Source organism: Anoplopoma fimbria, chromosome 10 (genome assembly GCF_027596085.1).
Source record: "Anoplopoma fimbria isolate UVic2021 breed Golden Eagle Sablefish chromosome 10, Afim_UVic_2022, whole genome shotgun sequence".
In the NCBI taxonomy this organism is placed as follows: Eukaryota; Metazoa; Chordata; class Actinopteri; order Perciformes; family Anoplopomatidae; genus Anoplopoma; species Anoplopoma fimbria.
Window position 1 is genome coordinate 3,433,445 of NC_072458.1, and position 19,490 is coordinate 3,452,934.

Genomic DNA, 19,490 nt, shown 5'->3' on the forward strand with positions numbered 1-19,490 from the left:
GAGGTAGATCTAGACATTACCAAACATTTTTACATATCATTTAGTAGATTACTAAAAAACATTAGCCGTCAGTATTGTTTTCAGTTATTCCAAACTCCATTAGAGGGCTGTTATGTGTTTCATGATCTGCTGTGTGTGTTTCAACAACACTTTTGCTGGCCCTCTTCCTCATTTCAATACAGGAAGTGAGTTTGCTGTCAGATGCAGCACTGTCGCCACACTCTGTGACAGGTCATTGCCGTTAACTCTTATGAACATGGTACTTCTCTAGTGCCGCACTCCTCTGCTGCTACCATGCCTTGTTTGGACCATCGTCTCTCTCACCCCACTTGATGCCATCACAGCAGGCCAGCTTTAGGTTCCACAGGTAGGTGTCCACTTTTCATCACATCAGATGCTTCTGCTACGCATAAGCTCATAGTTTCTGTAATGACAGGACTGTTATTTCTCCATACTGGCCAACTGAACACTGTGATGAAACGTAGGAGTGTCGTCACTGGGGCAAGATCTGTTGAAATGCATCATAATGGAAATTATGTAATGTGAATTGAACTTTGCAACTTGGGAACAGTGTTATACAATATATGAATTCAGGATCATTAATCACGTTGAGTTGACAGTACACAGAGCTAGGTGTTGCAATGGAAAATTCATTGATAGCCGATTCAGTCTCAGCTTCCCTAATCTGCAAGGAGTGCGAGGGTTCAGATCATTAAATGGTCAGCTTATAGGAAGTTAAATATATGGTGGTGAAGCAGCAGAGAAAAGTTTAGTGGTATAAAAAAGTGCAGATTGGTACATGAGTGTAAATTGGTTAGTACATTCACAGTGTACCTCTCTCTGTGCCCTGACTTCAGGCTGGAGTCTGGTCCGTCTGGAGGATGGGGAATATCATGCGAGGCAGCAGTTCCACGGGCAAAGACAACACAGAGAGCTCTTCAAAAGGTAAGTTCCCCCATGTTTTCTTCTTTAAATAACACAGTAGTATTTTGTTTAGTGCATAGTGACATCTTTCACCACTGCCCTCAGCAATGTTAACAGCCTGATAGTGTCAGAGATGTCATGGTCTTAGGCTACATTCTAAAATAATTTCAAAGAAAAACTCCCACAAATGTATTTAGCAATCATTTTCAAGGATTGGTCTTAGATATCTTTTCCCAATCATGATGTATGTGCATGAGCATGAGGCTGTGTTTATAAACAATGTAATTTATCTGCTTTGCAGGTTCGGAGGACGACATTGTGGTGGTGCTTAAAGACTACCCGTCGCCTGAAATCAGCGAGCCCATCTACAGGATGGGGGAGAAGCTCAGACTCATCGCTCAGTACGATCATTTTTTTGCATACTTGATTAAAAAAACAGTTTTTCCATCCAAACGTACATTTGGTAAACGGGAGATCTCAAACAACTATGAGGAAGTAAAGTGTATTTTGAAACTTGAGGCTCTGAGCTTGCAGTATAGAGAAGTGTTCACACAAAAAAGGTCAGTTGTTGATTCCTCTTTGCTTCTTTATGGTGGTCAGGGAGGCTTACTGGTGGCGAGTACGCTCTGTCCAAACACAAAAGGAGAACTACATACCTAACAGCCATGTGGCAAAAGTATACCACGGGTAAGTAAAATTATACTGACCATCAGTTGATCTCTTTGAATTTAATCAGATTGACAGCTAACAGCTAAAAATATAAAATGCATATTTTTCCACTACACTATCTGAGATCTCAGGAAGTGGTAGATGTTAGTAACCCAAGACTGTCATGTGTGTAGATTTTAAGGTTATGTCATTAATAAGATAGCCATTTTACAGCTGAGGTTTAAAATGTGCGTGTGATCTGATCTTTAACTCATGTTTTTGTTTGGCCAGTTGGCTGTTTGAAGGGGTTGAGAGGCAGAAGGCTGAAGAGCTGCTCAGTCTACCTGGAAACAGAGTGGGCTCCTTCTTGGTGCGGGAGAGCAGCAGGGAGAGAGGTGAGTACAGCCGAGTGCGCAAAAAGGTGTATTGCTTTGGTTTGACTTTGGCTTTCTCTGCATAGGGAATTAAAATGCTGGTCAAAAAGTGAGCATGTGGCAAGATCAGATCAGCATGATGTTGTAACAAGAGCAGGGAAATTAAACCAAGACCAGATCTTGTCTTCTCTGTATTCACTGATATTTCCACCTGAATATATACAATCTTAGTGGAATTGATCATTTGGAATGGATCGATGTTAATACATATTTGCTGTAAGATATTATCGCGGCTAAAATTAACAGAATTTCAGAACTGGGGCAACAAAATAGTTAAAAGCCCACGCATCCAAATCCGTCGTAGATGCACGTCATCACCATCTGCTCTAACCCCATCATTTCCGTCGCAAAAACAGTCAAACAACAAAGAACAACCTTTTTTTTAATTCTCTTTGTTGCTGAGGGTTAGTTAGAAATAGTTAGAAAACAAGTATCAAAGCAACCCCAAAAATAATCTGACACTTTACCGTTTGGAGAACCACAAATTGATGTTTTACACTTGTTTATAGTATGGATTAAACAGACAAATAATGAATTATATATTGAGCTTTAGAGGTGCTGGTGAGAAGATTTTGTTTAACCTTTGCACTGTGCCAGGCTACCTTTTTCACCGTGTCCAGTCTTTATGCTAGACTAAGTTAACCATCTCCTGGCTGCAGCTTTGCATGCTACAGACAGATGAACGAGTGCTATCAATTTTGTCATCTAACTCTGGTCATATTTTGATGAGGAACTTTTCTTGCATAATAATGCAAACATCCACAGTGACTAAGCATTGAAAGACATGCACTCTGCGGTAAAGGATTGACTTTCATGTTACTTCTGCTTTTACATTGTCCTAACCTTTTCCATTAGTCAGTGAATAGTTATTGACATTTTTTGGTTCTGGAAAAACTACATTACATTACATTACATTACAGTCATTTAGCAGACGCTTTTATCCAACTACATTGACCTTGTACCATTGTGTGTATTTTTTCTAAAACAGAGAAGCTTTGTCTCACAATTTAAATATTTTTTTAAGTATATGGTGTGTGTCATACCCTCAGGTCAGTATTCACTCTCAGTGAAGCACAGGATCATAAAGCACTATCGTATCTTCAGACTGGACAACAGCTGGTACTACATCTCCCCTCGCCTCACTTTCCAGTGCCTCGAAGATATGATCAACCACTACTGTGGTGAGTGGATGCACAAACACACAGATAAATACCCAAACAGAGTAACACAGTTCTAAAAATGGACTAAAAGGAAACAAGCTTCACGACATGTACACATGCACACAAATAGTCTATCACACGCACTTAAGCACTGACAATATTTAATCTTGTTCTTAATATAGAACTCTTTCTTATCAGCTACTTCTGATATGTTTCCTGCTCTGACAGGACATTTTTGTAACAAAACAGGAAATGAGATACAAATATGAATGCTTTAAAAGACTACTGGTGCGTACATCATTATGTTTATTTGTTGAAGTATGGTTGAATTTAGTTTTTTGTTTTTGCCTGAGCAGTAGTGTGTGAAAGTACGGAATGCAAATTTTCCAAAATGTGCTATGTTTGTTTGCGAGCTTGTTAGCAGTATTTTACTTCCTCTATCTTCACCTTTTCAGACTTTGCAGATGGCCTGTGTTGTGCGTTATCCACCCCGTGTCTGGCAGGAATGACCCCCCCATCGGATGCATCTCCTGCAGCTCCACCTGTAGTCATGCGACGTAACTTTGACTGGAAGAAAATAGACAGGTACAGTGAAGGCTTTGGGATGATATGTACCAGCTTTAATCTGCCAGCATGACGGTATTCTATCAGATGGTAGCTTATTTGATGTCATCTGATTACTGAACTTGTGCTGTAAATCCAAAAAGCAAGGTCAGATGTTATGTTGAGTTATCTGCCGATTAACGTCTCATTAATTAATTAAATTATAATCAATTAATTGTTTTTTGTATTAAATGAGGGTTAACTAAGAATTTCCCATTATAATATCCCTGAGTCCAACATTACTTTTTTATAACGCTTGTTTTGTCTAACTAAAAGTCTAAAATCTGAAGATATTGAATTTTCTATCTTATAAGAGAAAGAAAATAGTAAATAAGCAAATTGGAACCGGGTATGTTTGTCATTTTCTCTTGAAAGATGTCTGAAACAATTAAGCGATGATCAAAATGTATTTTCTTTTAATTGGCTAATTAATTAATTAACTACTGTTTATATGAGCAAGAAAATTTGAACATCAAGATAGCCTTTTATACATTTTTTTCATCTCCTCCACTAACAGCAGACAGCTGGTCAGCACAGACAGCTGCAGTGACAACATGGTGAGCTACGGAGTCAGAAACAGCATCGCCGCCTACCTGTCCTTTTCTGGGAATCAGGACCCTGCACGGACGAGAGCAGAAAGCAGAAAGAAAAAGAGTAAATCTGTCTATGCTATTCCTGAAAGCGGCCTGGGAAACATTGACTATGATGATAACTTCTAGAGAGAGCAGCGAGGTTCCAGAGACTGAAATACCTTCAAGTGGAAGGTAGCATGGGGCATCCTTCTCTCAAATCCAGCACATAATTATGTGGCAGTAGAACAACATTTGTGTTTTAGCATCCAAATAATTGCAGTGTGTTAGTTTCTCATGTGAGCACTTTGAAATACTTTAAAGATAACACAAACTGCATGACCACTTACACTTTGACTCAGCCAATAAGACGGATCTTTATGGAGTTGAATTGGACGGTGGTGCAATTGAACTCTGATGTGTATTCTGCACATGAATTGAATGATAAATAGGAGACCTGACTGCTATGGATATTGTTGGGTAATATATGTGTATGAGTATTAATGGCTTCCAAACTATTTTCCTGTGTTCTTAATAAATGTTATACGGTCAAATGGCACCAACTTAAACATGCATTAATTGTTTGTTTGTTTTGGCCACTTTGACATTTTTATACATGATCAAGTTGATGTGGAAACCGTGTTAGCAAACAGCATTTACAAATCATGGAGAAATGAAGCAGCATTAGCAATGTTTCGTCTCCACCAACTCAAGAGGGAAATATTTGACTCTTTATCTACTAAATGCTCCACTATGTACACCATTGGTTAACTTAGTCTAATGGCCGTTTGGTGCTGGGCAGATAGTGCAAAGGTTTATCAGAGCTTTCATTAAAAACAGCTGCCTGCTGCTGCTGACATTATGCAGAGCCACTGGAATGAACCAAAACCATGAAGGCGCAGACCAGAAAACTAATAAATGAGCTAAAAGGATTTAAAACACTCCGTAGAGCTAATGGGAACTGGAATCTGGTTGATAGGTCTCAGTAGGTTTGTCATCATGACAAACTTCCACATTAAATATAGTTATTTAATCCATTTAAAATACTGTAGAATAATTGAAAGCGCAGCTTTAAGTCAAAAATATTTGGTGTCTTAGAAGCAGAAAAAATAATCATTTTGAAAATGATAAACTTCACTGAGGGATTCACAAATTATTCTTCAGTGGAAAAAAACTGTTTGCGGAAACAAGCTACATTTTAGATACGTGTTGAACTTCCTCTGTCCGTCTATTCTTGCCATTGTGACATTCTCTCTTATTTCACACCACATGACTTAACACCTTTTATTTTAAAAGATAACAGATAACAGCACATCTTCGATAAAGGAATGCAAACAGTACTTATTTATCACCACTGCAGAATACTTATTGTACCATAAAAATCTAAAACTAAAGTTCCCTCTTACACTTTTTTGTTTGTATCTGAGCAACTTCCTTATCTTTTTTCATGAGCTTGACCTAAACATTTTAACTGCTAAACCCAAAGAGCAGACTGAGTTGTGTGAAAACATGAACCTGAGCCTAAAAAAAGAGAACAGCATTTGTCGTTATCTATAGCTTTCTGTTCCTTGCTGGTGCATCTGATTCAGACAGTTTAGCATGATAAAAATGTCTGAGAATATCAACAGAAGCATAGCAGAGTCAGTTAGTCAGTGAGGAAAAGTTAGATATTTATGTTCTATGACACAAACTTGTTTCTTCACACCTTTAAGAATATTAAAATGACACAGTCTAAGAAGGAACAAAGCACTTGCGTCACTTCACAATATGTTAGGAGGCACTGGTTTAAACAGCCTGTGACATTTTCAACATCACTTGTTACCATCAGTGGATGTGAAATATGGCTGCTGAAATATGGCAATTGACAAAATTCACAGAAAAGGTATGTTGTCTAAAACCAGTTTCAGGAAGCTGGTGTAAACCCTAATGTTGGCCACACTGCAGATCTAATGTTCTAGTTTTCATTAACTCATGAGCCAACTGTGTGTGAGAAAAGCAGGATCATTTAATATGTGAGTGTCCTGGTTTTTAAAGTCTTGTAAAATGCCTGTAACATATTGGGAAAGACGTCAAGCAATGTGTGTGTGTGTGTGTGTGTGTGTGTGTGTGTGTGTGTGTGTGTGTGTGTGTGTGTGTGTGTGTGTGTGTGTGTGTGTGTGTGTGTGTGTGTGTGTGTGTGTGTGTGTTGAGTGGAACAATCATTGATACAGACACATACACATCTGGTAGCCTACTGCTGCACCATGCAGAGACTGCTGTCCAGTCAGCATTTCTCACTCCTCACATCAGGCTGCCTCTCCAGAGTCCAGACCACGTGGAACCAATCTAAAAAAGACCAGAGATTGTGCTCCGGTGGGTGAATTTGCCTTTGATGTAATTCATTGACAGTTTTAGTCAGATGTGCGTTACATCTTGGGTGAATCAAAGGTTGATGTTTGAGGGTTAATCTTTGAATAAGAATGAAAACAAAGTTGTGGGAAATAGGTTTTCATCAAAGGCCACTTATGCATTCGAAATAAACTTTGACCGATCTGTTCATCCATATATGCATCAGGGAACATTCAACAAAAAACAACTCTTCCCTGAAATCCTCCAAGCATTTACAGTAATACCAATGCAGATAAGAAAGACAATACCCCCTCAATCTGCCAATCATCACACATCTGGTAAAAACAGAGGCACTCGGTGGGATGAAGAGCGGAAGAATTACAGCTCAAACTTAACAAAACCAGACACCCGCACAGCGCATGCTGTTTTACGAGAAAACCCTGGGTTCAAGACAACTTTATGATGAAACAAAAGGGATTCAAAGTTGAGTCCTTTGTTCTACATGTGCATTTTGTTTGATGTTACAGTGGATGTAAGCACCAAGGAAAACACTTGAACAATGCACGCTGGCCCCTAGACTATTTTCTCCCCTGAACTAAAACAAGAAGAGGAAGAAGAGAGGAGGCCTGTCCATGTCCATGTCTCTAGGAATGGGATCAAGGCATTGAGAAAAGAGTGGGATAAGTGAAGGGAATTAAGCGATGGAGGGAGATTCTTCTTCCTCCAGCCTGTTTTCTGTTAATCAGGCTCTTCTAATCTCACCACATCCTAGGCTCTATTCCCAAAACCAGCTGTACAAACCTCTGACTACATCAGTTCTGCACTGTGTGCTCGCTACAGCCGAAACATAGCCAGATTAATGTTTGCTTTGCTCAATCAAAAGCGCGTTCTGTACTTTCCCTTCATGTTAATTAAAACAGCTGTTCTCCCTCTCCTTCCTTTGTCTTTTTCACATGAAACTGTGCTAATCTGGAGATGTCTTGGTAATGATCTTGTAGGGTTTTTGGACCAGCTCTTATATTAAATATGAGTTTGTTTCTCTTTTACTCTGTTTCCAGGGATCATACATATAGCTTGAGTGTTTCCTGTCAGATAACATCAGACTTTGAGCTGTTGTTGCTTTCAGCTTAATTTTGGTGCAAACCCTGATGCTAATATTATCTCCGACCACTTCCTGCACCCTGACTGATTTACTATTCTAACCCTTAGAATAGAAATCAGTCTAGATTACTGTTTTGCTCTACAGCCCCAAAATGGAAACAAATATGGTCGCTGCAAATTGAAAGATAATTCTGTCTACTTAAGACAGACAGAAAACTCATCTACTTGTGCCAAAATGACCGTAATGGTAAAATCATCTAGAGAAAGTCAACCCATTAACTTCAGACTGCTTTTAACAGTTTTCACCAAACTTGTGAAATAACCTCCCCCACAGAGCACTGTGGACAACATTGAATGTTTGCTTCAGAAACAGCACATGGGAACATGTGCTTTAATGTTGAACCAAGAGCCTCAGCCAATACACACAACCATGTCTGTCCAGAGAACCAGGGGAAAACAAACAAAAACAAACGCTACAAAAAAAGCTCCAAATGTCAGCATCTTTGCCAAGGAATGGAGTGTTCTTATGTGACCTGCTAGAAATCTATGTCTGCTCTCATTACTCAAACCATGTCCTGCACAAGATAATGGGGAATGAGGCAGTGACGTTCACTGAGCTCATGAAGTCCATTTTCCAATATTCTGTAACAAAAACAAAAGATGTGGCAAGGAAATTTAAGAGACAATGACTATGCAATGCTGTGCTTTTGTGTGCTTTCATTGACATGTTGTTTGTGCAATGACCTTTATAGTTTCTGCAAAAGAGATCTTTTACTTACCTTGCTGGTTTATTGAGTGACCATGATACATTTTAACAATACAGGATGATTTTAACACCTCAAAAAGAAATGAAATACTTTGAAGCCTATTTGAATGGGCAAAACCCAAATTCATTATTTTTTTAAGAAAACAACCATTTAGATCTGGAAAGCTTCAGTCAGACAGAGCAGAGGCATTAATACAGTTGTTCTAAGCAGTTGAAGGGTGGATACTTGTATAAAAAAGGAACAACCTGGCTCCGCTGTCATTCAACCGCCAGCTGTGTTAGCGCTCAGAGCATCCCGCCTGCTGCTACGCTACAAGCAAAGACAAGACGTGGAGAGTTCGTCTAGGAGAAAAGTTCACTTTCCATGCGGAGATTTCTGCCACGTGGCTTCTTACAAATAATTGACACAAGCACTGTGCAGGCACTTTCTAATTAGAAATTGTTGGTAAACCTAAATAAGCCCAGTTGGTGACTTAATATATAGAAGCATATATCCCTTTCATTGTCTCATAAAAACATCCAGTTAAATTTTATTTCTTTGGCCAAAGAAAACATGTGGTAGGAATCCAAAGCTGAAACCTCTTAATACCTGTAAATTATTCCTTGCGTGTGCATGTGGATTTGGCGTCTCACAGTGTGTATGTTCTTTCCATTGCCCTCAGCTCCTGCACCATGCAGGATGACAGCTAGGAACAAATTAGTGTAAGGAATGAGTCTGAAGCACTTCGTAGATGGATGTGTCACTAAGAAAGAAAAATATTATATGATTGATGTAACAAGATCTGTTGGACCCGTGACTCTAAATTATTGGACCATTCATTTTTCATCTAACCTGTGACCACTAAGATTGGACATAAAATGATTTTTAAAAAAAATCGATTTTATCCTTTTAAAAATACTGATCACCTTTACCCAGTTTGAAACGAAAGTAAAGTGTCCCAAACTGACTGGCAGCAGTTGAAACAAATGGTTTTGACCACTTCCTCTTGTTTCCGCGCTTCAGAGGTCAAAGTGAAGCGACATCACTGTCATCTGAGATGATAACTTTTAAGGGAGCCATGAGAGACTTGTTTGGCCATCAAACATTTTTGTATCATGATGGTTTCACATAACACCAACAGTAATAAGGGAACATTGTGGCTCGGGGAGAAGAGTCTTGTCTCTGCTGCCAGGGACACCTAATCCCTTTCACTCACAAGGTTCCTCTATAGACACACCAATATTTAAGATACTGATAGATATTTTATCCTCTATCAGAGGCAGATGTCTGCTTTACTGGCTCTGGTCTAGCTCTCTGCCAATCAATGTGTTGCTCATTCAAACCACTGTATCTGTGTGTTTGGTATTGTTTTCACCAGTCAGTCTGTAAGTGTGTGTCATCATAGCAAAATGTGGTCTGGGAGACACATACCGTAGCGGGAACTACCACCGAGCCAGTTTTGAGGCCTTTGCCAGGTGTTTTTATTTTTGTTTGTCTGACTGTGGACAGGTTTTATCACCACAATAGTGTCACACTGTTACAAAGCTTTAAAGGTGTAGGTGAGAACAAACTGAAGGACACATTTATTAATCTAATAAGTTTATTAGTCAGCAGAACAAAGGAGAAACAAGCTCAAGGAAAATGAAGACTTAAGTAATGACATCTGTTTTGTTTCTATGGCTTAAGCAATGCAAAGTAAAACGTTGTGATCACTTGCTAAACATTCAGTCTGCTCTTCAGTTGCAATTTATTTGTTTTATTCAATTTATTGCTACCATTGTGAGAGAAAGGTGCAGTGCTTTATGTTAACAGTTCTGCTAGAAATATATTGCAACTAAAGGGAATCGTGAATTTGGCCTACATACACACACACTTTCTTTCACAGCCTCAGGCCTCACTGCCTTTGGGGAGAGGCCAGAAATAACAAATAAACTCTGACATGATTGATTGCACTTTTGGCCGCTGATCACGAGAGAGAAAGCTAATAATAACTTGACAATAGACCAGCTTAGAGTAGTGATACCACTCCTTACATTTATTACATTTATAAAGCTCACAGGACTTCCATGCACCAGATTCAAAGCAGTTGTGTGCACCCCGATGCTCTCCAGGAAAATGATGGGCCAGATCTCTAACTGCAGCACACCTCCCTATATTTTCCTTTTATTCATTATCAAACGATGAGATACTGCAATCCTCCCCTTATAAACAATGAATATCTGAAAGTGTTGCTGATATCTTGTCTGCATTCCATTTTTTCCATTTTCCGTAACCTGCTTATCCAGTTAAGGGTCGCAGGGAGCTGCTGGAGCCGATCTCAGCTGTCAATGGGCGAAGGCAGGGTACACCCTGGACAGGTCGCAGGGCTGACATATATAGACAGACAACCATTCACACTCACACCTACGGGCAATTTAGTGTCTTCAATGAACCTTAGCTGCATGTCTTTGGACTGTGGGAGGAAGCCGGAGAACCCGGAGAGAACCCACGCTGACACGGGGAGAACATGCAAACTCCACACAGAAGGTTGTCTGGCCCGGGAATTGAACCCGGGCCCCTCTTGCTGTGAGGCGACAGTGCTAACCACTACACCACCGTGCAGCCCATCTTGTCTGCATGAACCACTTATAAAAGAAAAATACTCTTTCATGCAATAATTCTCTCCATCTGCATTACAACACAGAAATGTCTCGTGTGTCTCTCTGGCTTAAAACACTGCTAACTATGCGCCACGAACCAGGAAACCCACATTTTCTGGCCTGGTGTGAATACAATCTTTATAAAAAAAATAAACCAATGGCTTCTCGAAAGCCACGCAGGCACCAACCTCATGGTTAGAGCTTCTCTCTCCCCTTATCAGGCTCTCCTCTGGCACTGAGGACTAGCTACGGAAATATGCTGGACAACTTCAATGTGTAGGGGGAGACTGCTGAAGCCAAACAGACAGACAGCAGGCCAGAGAAGAAGAGCTGCTCACTTCAGCAGCTGACGTGTAGCTACGTGTGCATCACACACACACACACACACACACACACACACACACACACACACACACACACACACACACACACACACACACACACACACACACACACACACACACACACACACACAGAAGCTTGTGCAGCTGGAGATACTCAAAGTGACTGTCCCCCAGTGAGAGGGGGAGATGGAGCAATGTTTCATTCCAATAAAATGTTGTTAAGACTCAGGAATGTACACAGACTGACAGATACACGTAGGCAATGAGCAGACTGATAAACACAGATGCACATTCACTCTTGCAAATACATTATCCATGGAGGTCACCTGGCAGTTATCAGCACTTATGGGGCCCTTTCCCCTCTGACAACAACCAAACGTTCTCATGAACTTTCACAAAATCTATTCTGAAGATCTAATGATAAATCCCAACTTTTTGTATCCGGCATCTAAGTGTTGTTTTAATAGCAGTGGTAGGTATCTCTTGCTGTAGTAAATTTGTTTGGAAATAGTTGTCAAATCACAGCTGAAGCTGTTGATTCCGATAAAGGATGGTCATGTTTATTGGAAATGACTGATGCAAAATTGCATATCCATGAGATATTCCCTTTGTACACACTGTTTCCACAATGGTTTTGTGTTTCATCCCTGAATTATTTGCAGACCAGGGCCTACCACAGACGGAGGAGTAATGGAAAAACTAATTGCGATGGGTCATGACAGCATCACTTTCCAAGTCTTGGTAGTGGTGAGCATGGAAAACTCATTGTGCCCCCAAATATAACACAAATCTCTCTCTCTGTCTCTCTCTCTCTCTCTCTCTCTCTCTCTCTCTCTCTCTCTCTCGATCTCTTTCTTTCAATTATGTGATCAGGATGAAGTCCAAAGTCCCAATGCCAATCCTCCACTGAGCATTATCCACATTGTGCAAGTAGCTGTTGGAGACAGATATGTTCAGTAATGTAATGTAATGTAATATGTTCAGTATGTGAATGGTCTGGGTCACAATTGGGCAATTTCACAGATAAAGTCCTTCAATACTGCATCGATTCTCTCTCAGACCTCTTCATTACATAATCCACTCGTATGTAGACTCAACATACCTAAACATTATCGGACATCTGGGAGAATCATTAGACCTAAATTACAATTACACATACTACAAAATTTGAGCAATTGATCACAGACAGCATGAGATCACAACTATATTATATTGTTTAACTGGTTTACACATAGACAAATGCATCTTAATCAAATATGAAAATGTTTAGCTGGAGATATTACTTTAGTTTGAATATATGGAGTTGTACCAGCATCATGCAGAGGATTTAAATTCACATAAACTTTGTTATTGTCTGAGGAGCTTGCGAGTGTATAGTCAAATTACACTGACTGTGGAGTCTACTGCAGTTGTTGGCGGTAGTCTGACATCTAGTGGGCGATGTGAAAATTGCTCTCTAGCCGGTTTCAATTAAAGAACTGTCATTTTTGGGTAATGTTTTTGAGGGGCTGTCAAATGGGATTTTGAGTCATCGGGCAATAATTTGCTGTGGGCAGTTATTGACCTCTGTTTGTGGTTATTTGTCCAAACACAAATTAGTTTTAACAATATTTTTAACATAGACATTCAAATGTCCTCCGGGCTGCTGGGAATTTGACAGCAGATGGAGATTCAATGAAATGAAAGGAACCGGTGCACTATAAGAGCATTGCTTCACTTTTGGATTATTTTGGACCAATCCAGAAACTGAAGTGAGTTTTGTCTTTCGTTAACATAATGTATCATTTTTTGTCTCTTGTTTGTCTAGTGGTAGGACGGCAAGTAGTGAGAACAAATGATATATATATTATAAAGATGATAAATTACTCATTTTCGTAGTTTTGTCTTAGCTTAGACAAATTGGACTCCTGAACTGGCTACAGAAGCTTTAAAGTATGCGTTGACATTTTTATGGCATACTATCCTTTGACTTTTTTATGACATTTATTATGACCCTTTTATGGGATACTATACTATGAATTTTCGTAAGACATAAATACTTAGACTTATTTATGATATTTAAAGGCATGCTATAGTATGATGTTTTTTGATGACATTTCTGGGCAAACTGTCCAAAGACTTTTTTACTGTACAATATTTTCATGAAATTTATGGCATAATATAGTTACTGAAACAGTGATCAAAAGGATCGAGACAACATTTGGCTTTATTGGTGTTTTCTTACTCTTAGTTTGTTTTGCATCCTCTGCTTGTCTTAGATCTCTCAGCGTTTTCTGGTTGATGGATACGCAAAAAAACCAGCAGATACACAATTATTTTAATATAAGTTTCATCTTACTGTTGTGTACAAACTATAGGGTTTTTCAGTGTTTTCCCATAAACTGGGCGATACAGCTTAAACAAGCTGTGGGTGCTCCCTGGACGGCAAACAGGTTTTGGTGGATGATAACTTTTTGGCACGACACGTCAGTAATGTCCTTACTGACAGGACTGACAGATTTTATTTTCATTTTCATTTTGATGTGTCATGCAAGTGTAAATGCAATAGAATGGGGCCCCTGTTTTGCTTATTGTTTTGAATATTGTCCACAGGCTAAGTCTTTGAAAATGAAATGTCAAATGCCATTTTCATTTTCAAATTCTTTGAATATTTCATTTTCATTTTCAAATTCTTTGAATATTTCATTTTCATTTTCAAATTCTTTGAATATTTCATTTTCATTTTCAAATTCTTTGAATATTTCATTTTCATTTTCAATTTGACTATAATAATAATAATTGGAAAATTAAGGTTACATTGTTAATATTGCATTTTAAAAATGTAATTAACATTTGAATAATGTCCATTGGTACTGTGGACAACGACTTTAAAAAGTGTCAATGTCAAATAGCTTTTTCATTTTTATTTTAATATGGTTATATAACGCCCATGGGAAAATGAGAATTTGATTATTGCATTTTCATTTTTACCCAAATAACACATACATATGTGTAAAATGTTATTGTGGAATAACGTTTTTATATTTAATTCATATCTACTCAAAGAAGCGAAAAGAATCAACGGAACCTTTATCCTTTTCAAACTGTCGGACTCGTTTTATGGACGGACTTCCCAGTGTCACACCAAATGCTGTCCGTCACGCAACGCAGTGTACACATTTCAGTAAATTTACTCTTAACTTTTCTTCCCCTACAACCTGTGTCGTGAAATCTTTTCATGGACTGTGTGGAGCAGAAAGACACCGAAGCAACGGCGCCTTCAGTCATCGACAGATATTACACCCGATGGTTCAGAGCAGGTGAATATGACTTCATGCTGTGTTAGCTGCATGGTGGCTAATCAGCTAACGTACGTAGAGCTTCAGACCTCCGGGGACAGAGCACTGACGTCGCATTTTGATTCGATTATGCAGCATGATGCATGTATCAAATACAGTGAGTGAATTGTGGTTGTTTTATTTAGATATGAAGGGGAAACCGTGTGAGGACCACTGCATCCTGCAGCATTCAAACAGGTAAGGTTTACAGAAGTATTGATAGTCATCTTTAGAACTGGTAATTAGATATAAACTGCATTTCCATGGGACGTATAATACTCAGCTGTTTGGTTTTGTTCAGAGTTTTATGTATTTTTGTTGTTGTAGTATTGCATAATATTGAATATTTCTAAAATATTTCTTTGAGTAAGCAAAAATATTATATAAAAACGTACATACATTTTAAATGCAAACCAATAAGACAACACTAAGTACAGCTTAAAAAAACGTGTACAGGGTTTACTATTTTTCTTTCTGGTTTCTTTCAGTTTATTAAGTTTATGTTATATTTACTGAGCCAATATGAAAATATAAGTCACATCCTATAAAAATGTGCATCGAAATGTACCTCAAAGATTTATTAGTGTTTTTAACTTGATATAGTCCACCCTCGGTATAAGTGATTTACATAAATTTATGAAGTAACTTTTGCTATTTCTCTTTGAAGGCCCACTTTTGATTTTGTGTTTTTTTTTCTTTGCAGATTATGTGTTGTCACGTTAGCAGAGACTCACCCAGTCCTTCAGAATGGGCGGAAAATCAAAAGTATCAATTACAAGATCAGTAATTGCTGCAGTCGGCTGAACAATAAAGTGTCTGGGAAGTCTAAGCGGGTAAATTCATATTGATTAATAAAGCTACAGATGATTTTGTTCTATTAACATAGATATGTAATTGTGTAGCTTCACTTCACATTCTTTTCAACTTTGCCTTAAATGCCTTTTTAATAAGTTTTCCAATTATAGGGGGGTCAGTTCCTTACTGATTTTGCACCGCTGTGCAGGATAACATGCACGGATGAAACTGAATACACAATCTACAGGTGAGATAATATTTTTGTTATTCTAGCCATACATTCCACATGCTTGGCAGTCATAATCAGTCACACAAATCTGTCACCTTTTTAGCTGCATCCGAGGCCGTCTTCTAGAGGTCAATGAGAGTATATTAGAAACACCTACTCTCTTGCTGGAAAAGGTAAATATATATTTTACACTATTATCACCAGGTTCCCATTAGCATGTATATGTTTATCATTCTTTTAGTTTATTTTAAACGATGTGACTGCAAATGACTGTTATAGTTTTTCTACCACAATCATTAAAGTTTCATCAAATCTTAATAAAACAAATGCTTTAATAGTGCTTTGTCTGTCAAATCTCAACAGCCATCCACTGAAGGTTACATCGCCGTCATCTTGCCAAAGTTTGAGGAGAGCAAAAGCATAACAGAGAATCTTCTGAGCAGAGAGGAGTTTGAGAGTGTTGTCTCCAAACGTACAGTTGCCCAATCTCAACCAACATGACTGAGCTCCACCAAATCAGGTTGGGATAAGACCGGGGACGTTATCATTGAGAGTGACACTTGAGTGTGGTCACTTCAAAGGGACTATTGCTAATAATGCAAGCTGTGCACTACCCCTCTATACTTATAAATTGTTTCATAAATTGAGAAAGGTTTCAGGATGCACCCTGTGCTCAAGACCTTCATTTTTTTTCTTCTAATTTCAATATAAGGAAATCGAGGAAAGCATGACAATTTACTTGAAGTCTGTTTGTATAATATCCCCAACTAATATTCAGTTTGAATTATTTTTCTAGAATGTCAATAAATGAAACCAACAGGGATTTAAGAAAAATATTGTTTATTTTGTTTGTGTCACTTCTATTAACCTTTCAATTGTCAAAAGAATAGATGGTCCAAATCTAAATCTAAGAGTTCTTCACATCTGTAACGCAACTACAATACCCAGCAACCTTCGCTGCTCTCACACTGTACAGAGCATCTCTAAAGCTTTATGTATGTTATTCATCTCAGTCATTATCACACCTCTCATCTAGTACCAAAGTCATTACCTTAGGATACATACTGTGTGTGTATGTATGTATGTATGTATGTATGTATGTATATATATATATATATATATATATATATATATTATATATTATTTATTTATTTATAGCTATGCTTCAAGTACCATATTAAAGATACCATGTACCATTTACACATTGGCCTACAAGGCAGCTTCACAATGATAGTCTTCATAACAAGTACACTTCAAGGTTCCGTTTGACAAAGGTGCCAGTTCAGAATTAAGTTTCAGTTCTTTAGATAAAAAAAAGTTTGTTTTACTTTACACACAATATGATTTAATAACAGGACAGCATAAAGTAAGGTCCTGACATCCGGAAAGAATATTAGTGATAAACTTTAATTTTTATCACCTGACCTTTTGGAGAAACCAGGCCCATCCAGTGATGTAAACTGGAGGTGTAAGAGCTTTGTTTTTCACACTAGTAGCAAGCTGAAGATCATAGCTTATTCATGAGAACAATCATATTTGGCATTAAATTGTGATTTTGTTACTAACATGGCTAGCATTTCATGGCAAGCTGTATGGAAAGTAGTCATTAATCATATGGTGTGGTTGACTTTTTAAATACTTATTTATCCAAGTGAGATGAATAGAATGCCAGTGATAAAGGACACAATGTACCACTATATCTAACATTACAGAAGAAGTGTTAACACTACAAGCCTATGACTCAATGACCACAAGAGACTCAAACACAAGGGTTTGGTGACGATGGCATCATGCATGCCAACCCCCAAAAAATGTGGCTTACATGTGCAACAGGTTTACATTACACCACAAAGCAGATGGGCTTGTAACACAGAGGCACATAGTGAAGACAGATGTAGGGCTAAACTGAGCATTAAGAGGAATTCTTTCCCTGATTTCTGATCAGTTTATCTACTCAAAATCAGTGAGGAGGCTCACTGCAAGTGGCAAAGTCATAGAGTTGGCTGATTGTCTCCATCTTGTGGACTGGTGTGGAACTGGTGCTTCAGGTGATAAATCTACCCCGGGTTCAAACTTCCCCTGAGCACAGCAAGCTTGGATCTGCTTTTCCTCTATAAACCTTACACTTCATCATCCAGACGACAAATACGAACTCTTAATTACCCGGGGCATCCATCTTCACCACATACACTGCTCTGCCCCACTTTCTGGTGGTTGCATGAGGATGAGGGGAGTAAAGTATTTCCTGGATTAGAAAAAGGGATGTTGACAGTGTGCTGCTCCAAGGGAGAATAGCGGACAAAGGAGGTGACGTTTTTCTGGATTATTTGCTCTCAAGGAGGTTGAGACCGGTCATGTGTTGCTCCAGAGGTTTCACACCGAAGCCGTTGCTGTTCTTGTTGTTAAGAGCTCCCTCCTCTTTGACAGGCGTGGATGCATCCTGCCTCTCTCTCCAGTCCTGCGGGGAACCCAGGCTACTCCTCTCTGATTTATACTGCAAATGGACACAGCAAGGAGAAGAAATGAATGGAAGGAAACAAGATAAGATCAGAAATGAAGAATGTTTTTTTTCTGTTTTATATATGTGCACAAAAAAAAGAATAGAATGACGGCCCTTTTAGCTATTAAAATAAATACAATTAAAGCTACTATAGTTAATGGTTTCGTATTTACAATTGACGCTCTTATTGATGAACCCTTGAAGAGTTATTACTAAACAATGTAGTTCCCGTCAGCTTGGTTGGTGGAGACCAAAAACAGAGCTGATTGGATAGTCAATATTGGACTAACATTGCCAAGTTGCAAGAAAAACAACTCCAAATGAATGCTAATGTTGCGTTGTATCTGCTGGATGTGTAAATATTTGCTTCCACTTCCACAGTGGCCTTAAAATTAATTATTGCAAGTTCAATTATATTTTATAGGGCTACATTAATGTTTCTCAGCTCTTTCTCTTTTAGTGAATTTCCACGTAGCTTGCTAGACTACTATAAGAGCCACTCGTTCAGTCACAAGTCCTGTTTAATCACCTTTCTGGTGAGCTTGTTGCAGAATGGTAGAAGGGAGAGAACCACAGCCAAGATCCCTCTGGTTGTCTGAATGGAGGAGTCCACCTAGAGGCAAGGAAATACAATTATTATGCACTAGTGTAGGAGGGGTAGCATGGATACGCATTGGATACAAATGCACAATAACATACAAATACTTAAACCCAGTAGCCAACCCACACACAGAATATAACTTAACATTTCCTGATCAGTGCTCTATCGACCCCTAATGCAATCTCTAATTAGAGAAGAATGATATAGTGAACATCAGGATGGAGAGATGGGAGCCAATACCAAAGAGATGCGCATTAATCAGCAAAGGACGATGCTATTCTTTATCTCGTCCTTTTGATTACAACCTTCGCCTTTATTACAAGGTGACCTAAGGCAGCTCATCCCTGCCCAAGATGCTCATTAATTCCTCACAGACATTCATTAATCTAGCGCACTATGTCCGATAATGGTGTTACTTGAAGATCACTAAAAAATGATGCCGTAGCCAGTAATGAAGTAACGCAGTTAGTCATGCTCTGTTGTGTGTTCACTGAGCGTAGTGTTTCATTGATGCCCATCTGTTGGTGGGAATGTAATTTTGATGCTTTTTGA

General features: G+C 38.7%; 3 protein-coding genes across 3 annotated transcripts in view; 2 read left to right on the forward strand and 1 right to left on the reverse strand.

Moving 5' to 3' along the window:
* Positions 1–202: 202 nt before the first annotated feature.
* sla1a (Src like adaptor 1a) lies at positions 203–4,911 on the forward strand. Its single transcript, XM_054605840.1, has 8 exons — positions 203–367; positions 858–945; positions 1,226–1,325; positions 1,525–1,611; positions 1,864–1,967; positions 3,056–3,187; positions 3,622–3,751; positions 4,287–4,911. Exons 2-8 carry the CDS (start codon positions 882–884, stop codon positions 4,486–4,488), a joined length of 819 nt encoding a protein of 272 aa, XP_054461815.1. The 5' UTR covers positions 203–367; positions 858–881; the 3' UTR covers positions 4,489–4,911.
* Positions 4,912–14,566: 9,655 nt separating this feature from the next.
* Positions 14,567–16,957, forward strand: abitram (actin binding transcription modulator). Its single transcript, XM_054606271.1, has 6 exons — positions 14,567–14,795; positions 14,960–15,011; positions 15,517–15,646; positions 15,779–15,855; positions 15,941–16,010; positions 16,201–16,957. Exons 1-6 carry the CDS (start codon positions 14,714–14,716, stop codon positions 16,336–16,338), a joined length of 549 nt encoding a protein of 182 aa, XP_054462246.1. The 5' UTR covers positions 14,567–14,713; the 3' UTR covers positions 16,339–16,957.
* Positions 16,958–16,984: 27 nt separating this feature from the next.
* The window catches only part of ctnnal1 (catenin (cadherin-associated protein), alpha-like 1), a 46,435-nt gene continuing 43,929 nt past the window's right edge, over positions 16,985–19,490 (reverse strand). The window contains exons 18-19 of the mRNA XM_054606272.1: positions 18,867–18,950; positions 16,985–18,331 (exon numbers count right to left, since the gene is read on the reverse strand). Of these exons, the coding sequence (XP_054462247.1) occupies positions 18,161–18,331; positions 18,867–18,950 (255 nt within the window). The 3' untranslated portion in view covers positions 16,985–18,160. The remainder of the gene's footprint in view (positions 18,332–18,866; positions 18,951–19,490) is intronic.

What these genes read in the sequence shown, in the direction of transcription:
- abitram (XM_054606271.1), top strand. Translation starts at nt 14,714, where the DNA reads ATGGACTGTGTGGAGCAGAAAGACACCGAAGCAACGGCGCCTTCAGTC. An exon ending in CACCCGATGGTTCAGAGCAG is followed by an intron (nt 14,796 to 14,959) that starts GTGAATATGACT and finishes TGTTTTATTTAG; the next exon opens with ATATGAAGGGGAAACCGTGT. An exon ending in ATCCTGCAGCATTCAAACAG is followed by an intron (nt 15,012 to 15,516) that starts GTAAGGTTTACA and finishes TTTTCTTTGCAG; the next exon opens with ATTATGTGTTGTCACGTTAG.
- sla1a (XM_054605840.1), top strand. Translation starts at nt 882, where the DNA reads ATGGGGAATATCATGCGAGGCAGCAGTTCCACGGGCAAAGACAACACA. An exon ending in CACAGAGAGCTCTTCAAAAG is followed by an intron (nt 946 to 1,225) that starts GTAAGTTCCCCC and finishes TCTGCTTTGCAG; the next exon opens with GTTCGGAGGACGACATTGTG. An exon ending in GGAGAGCAGCAGGGAGAGAG is followed by an intron (nt 1,968 to 3,055) that starts GTGAGTACAGCC and finishes TCATACCCTCAG; the next exon opens with GTCAGTATTCACTCTCAGTG.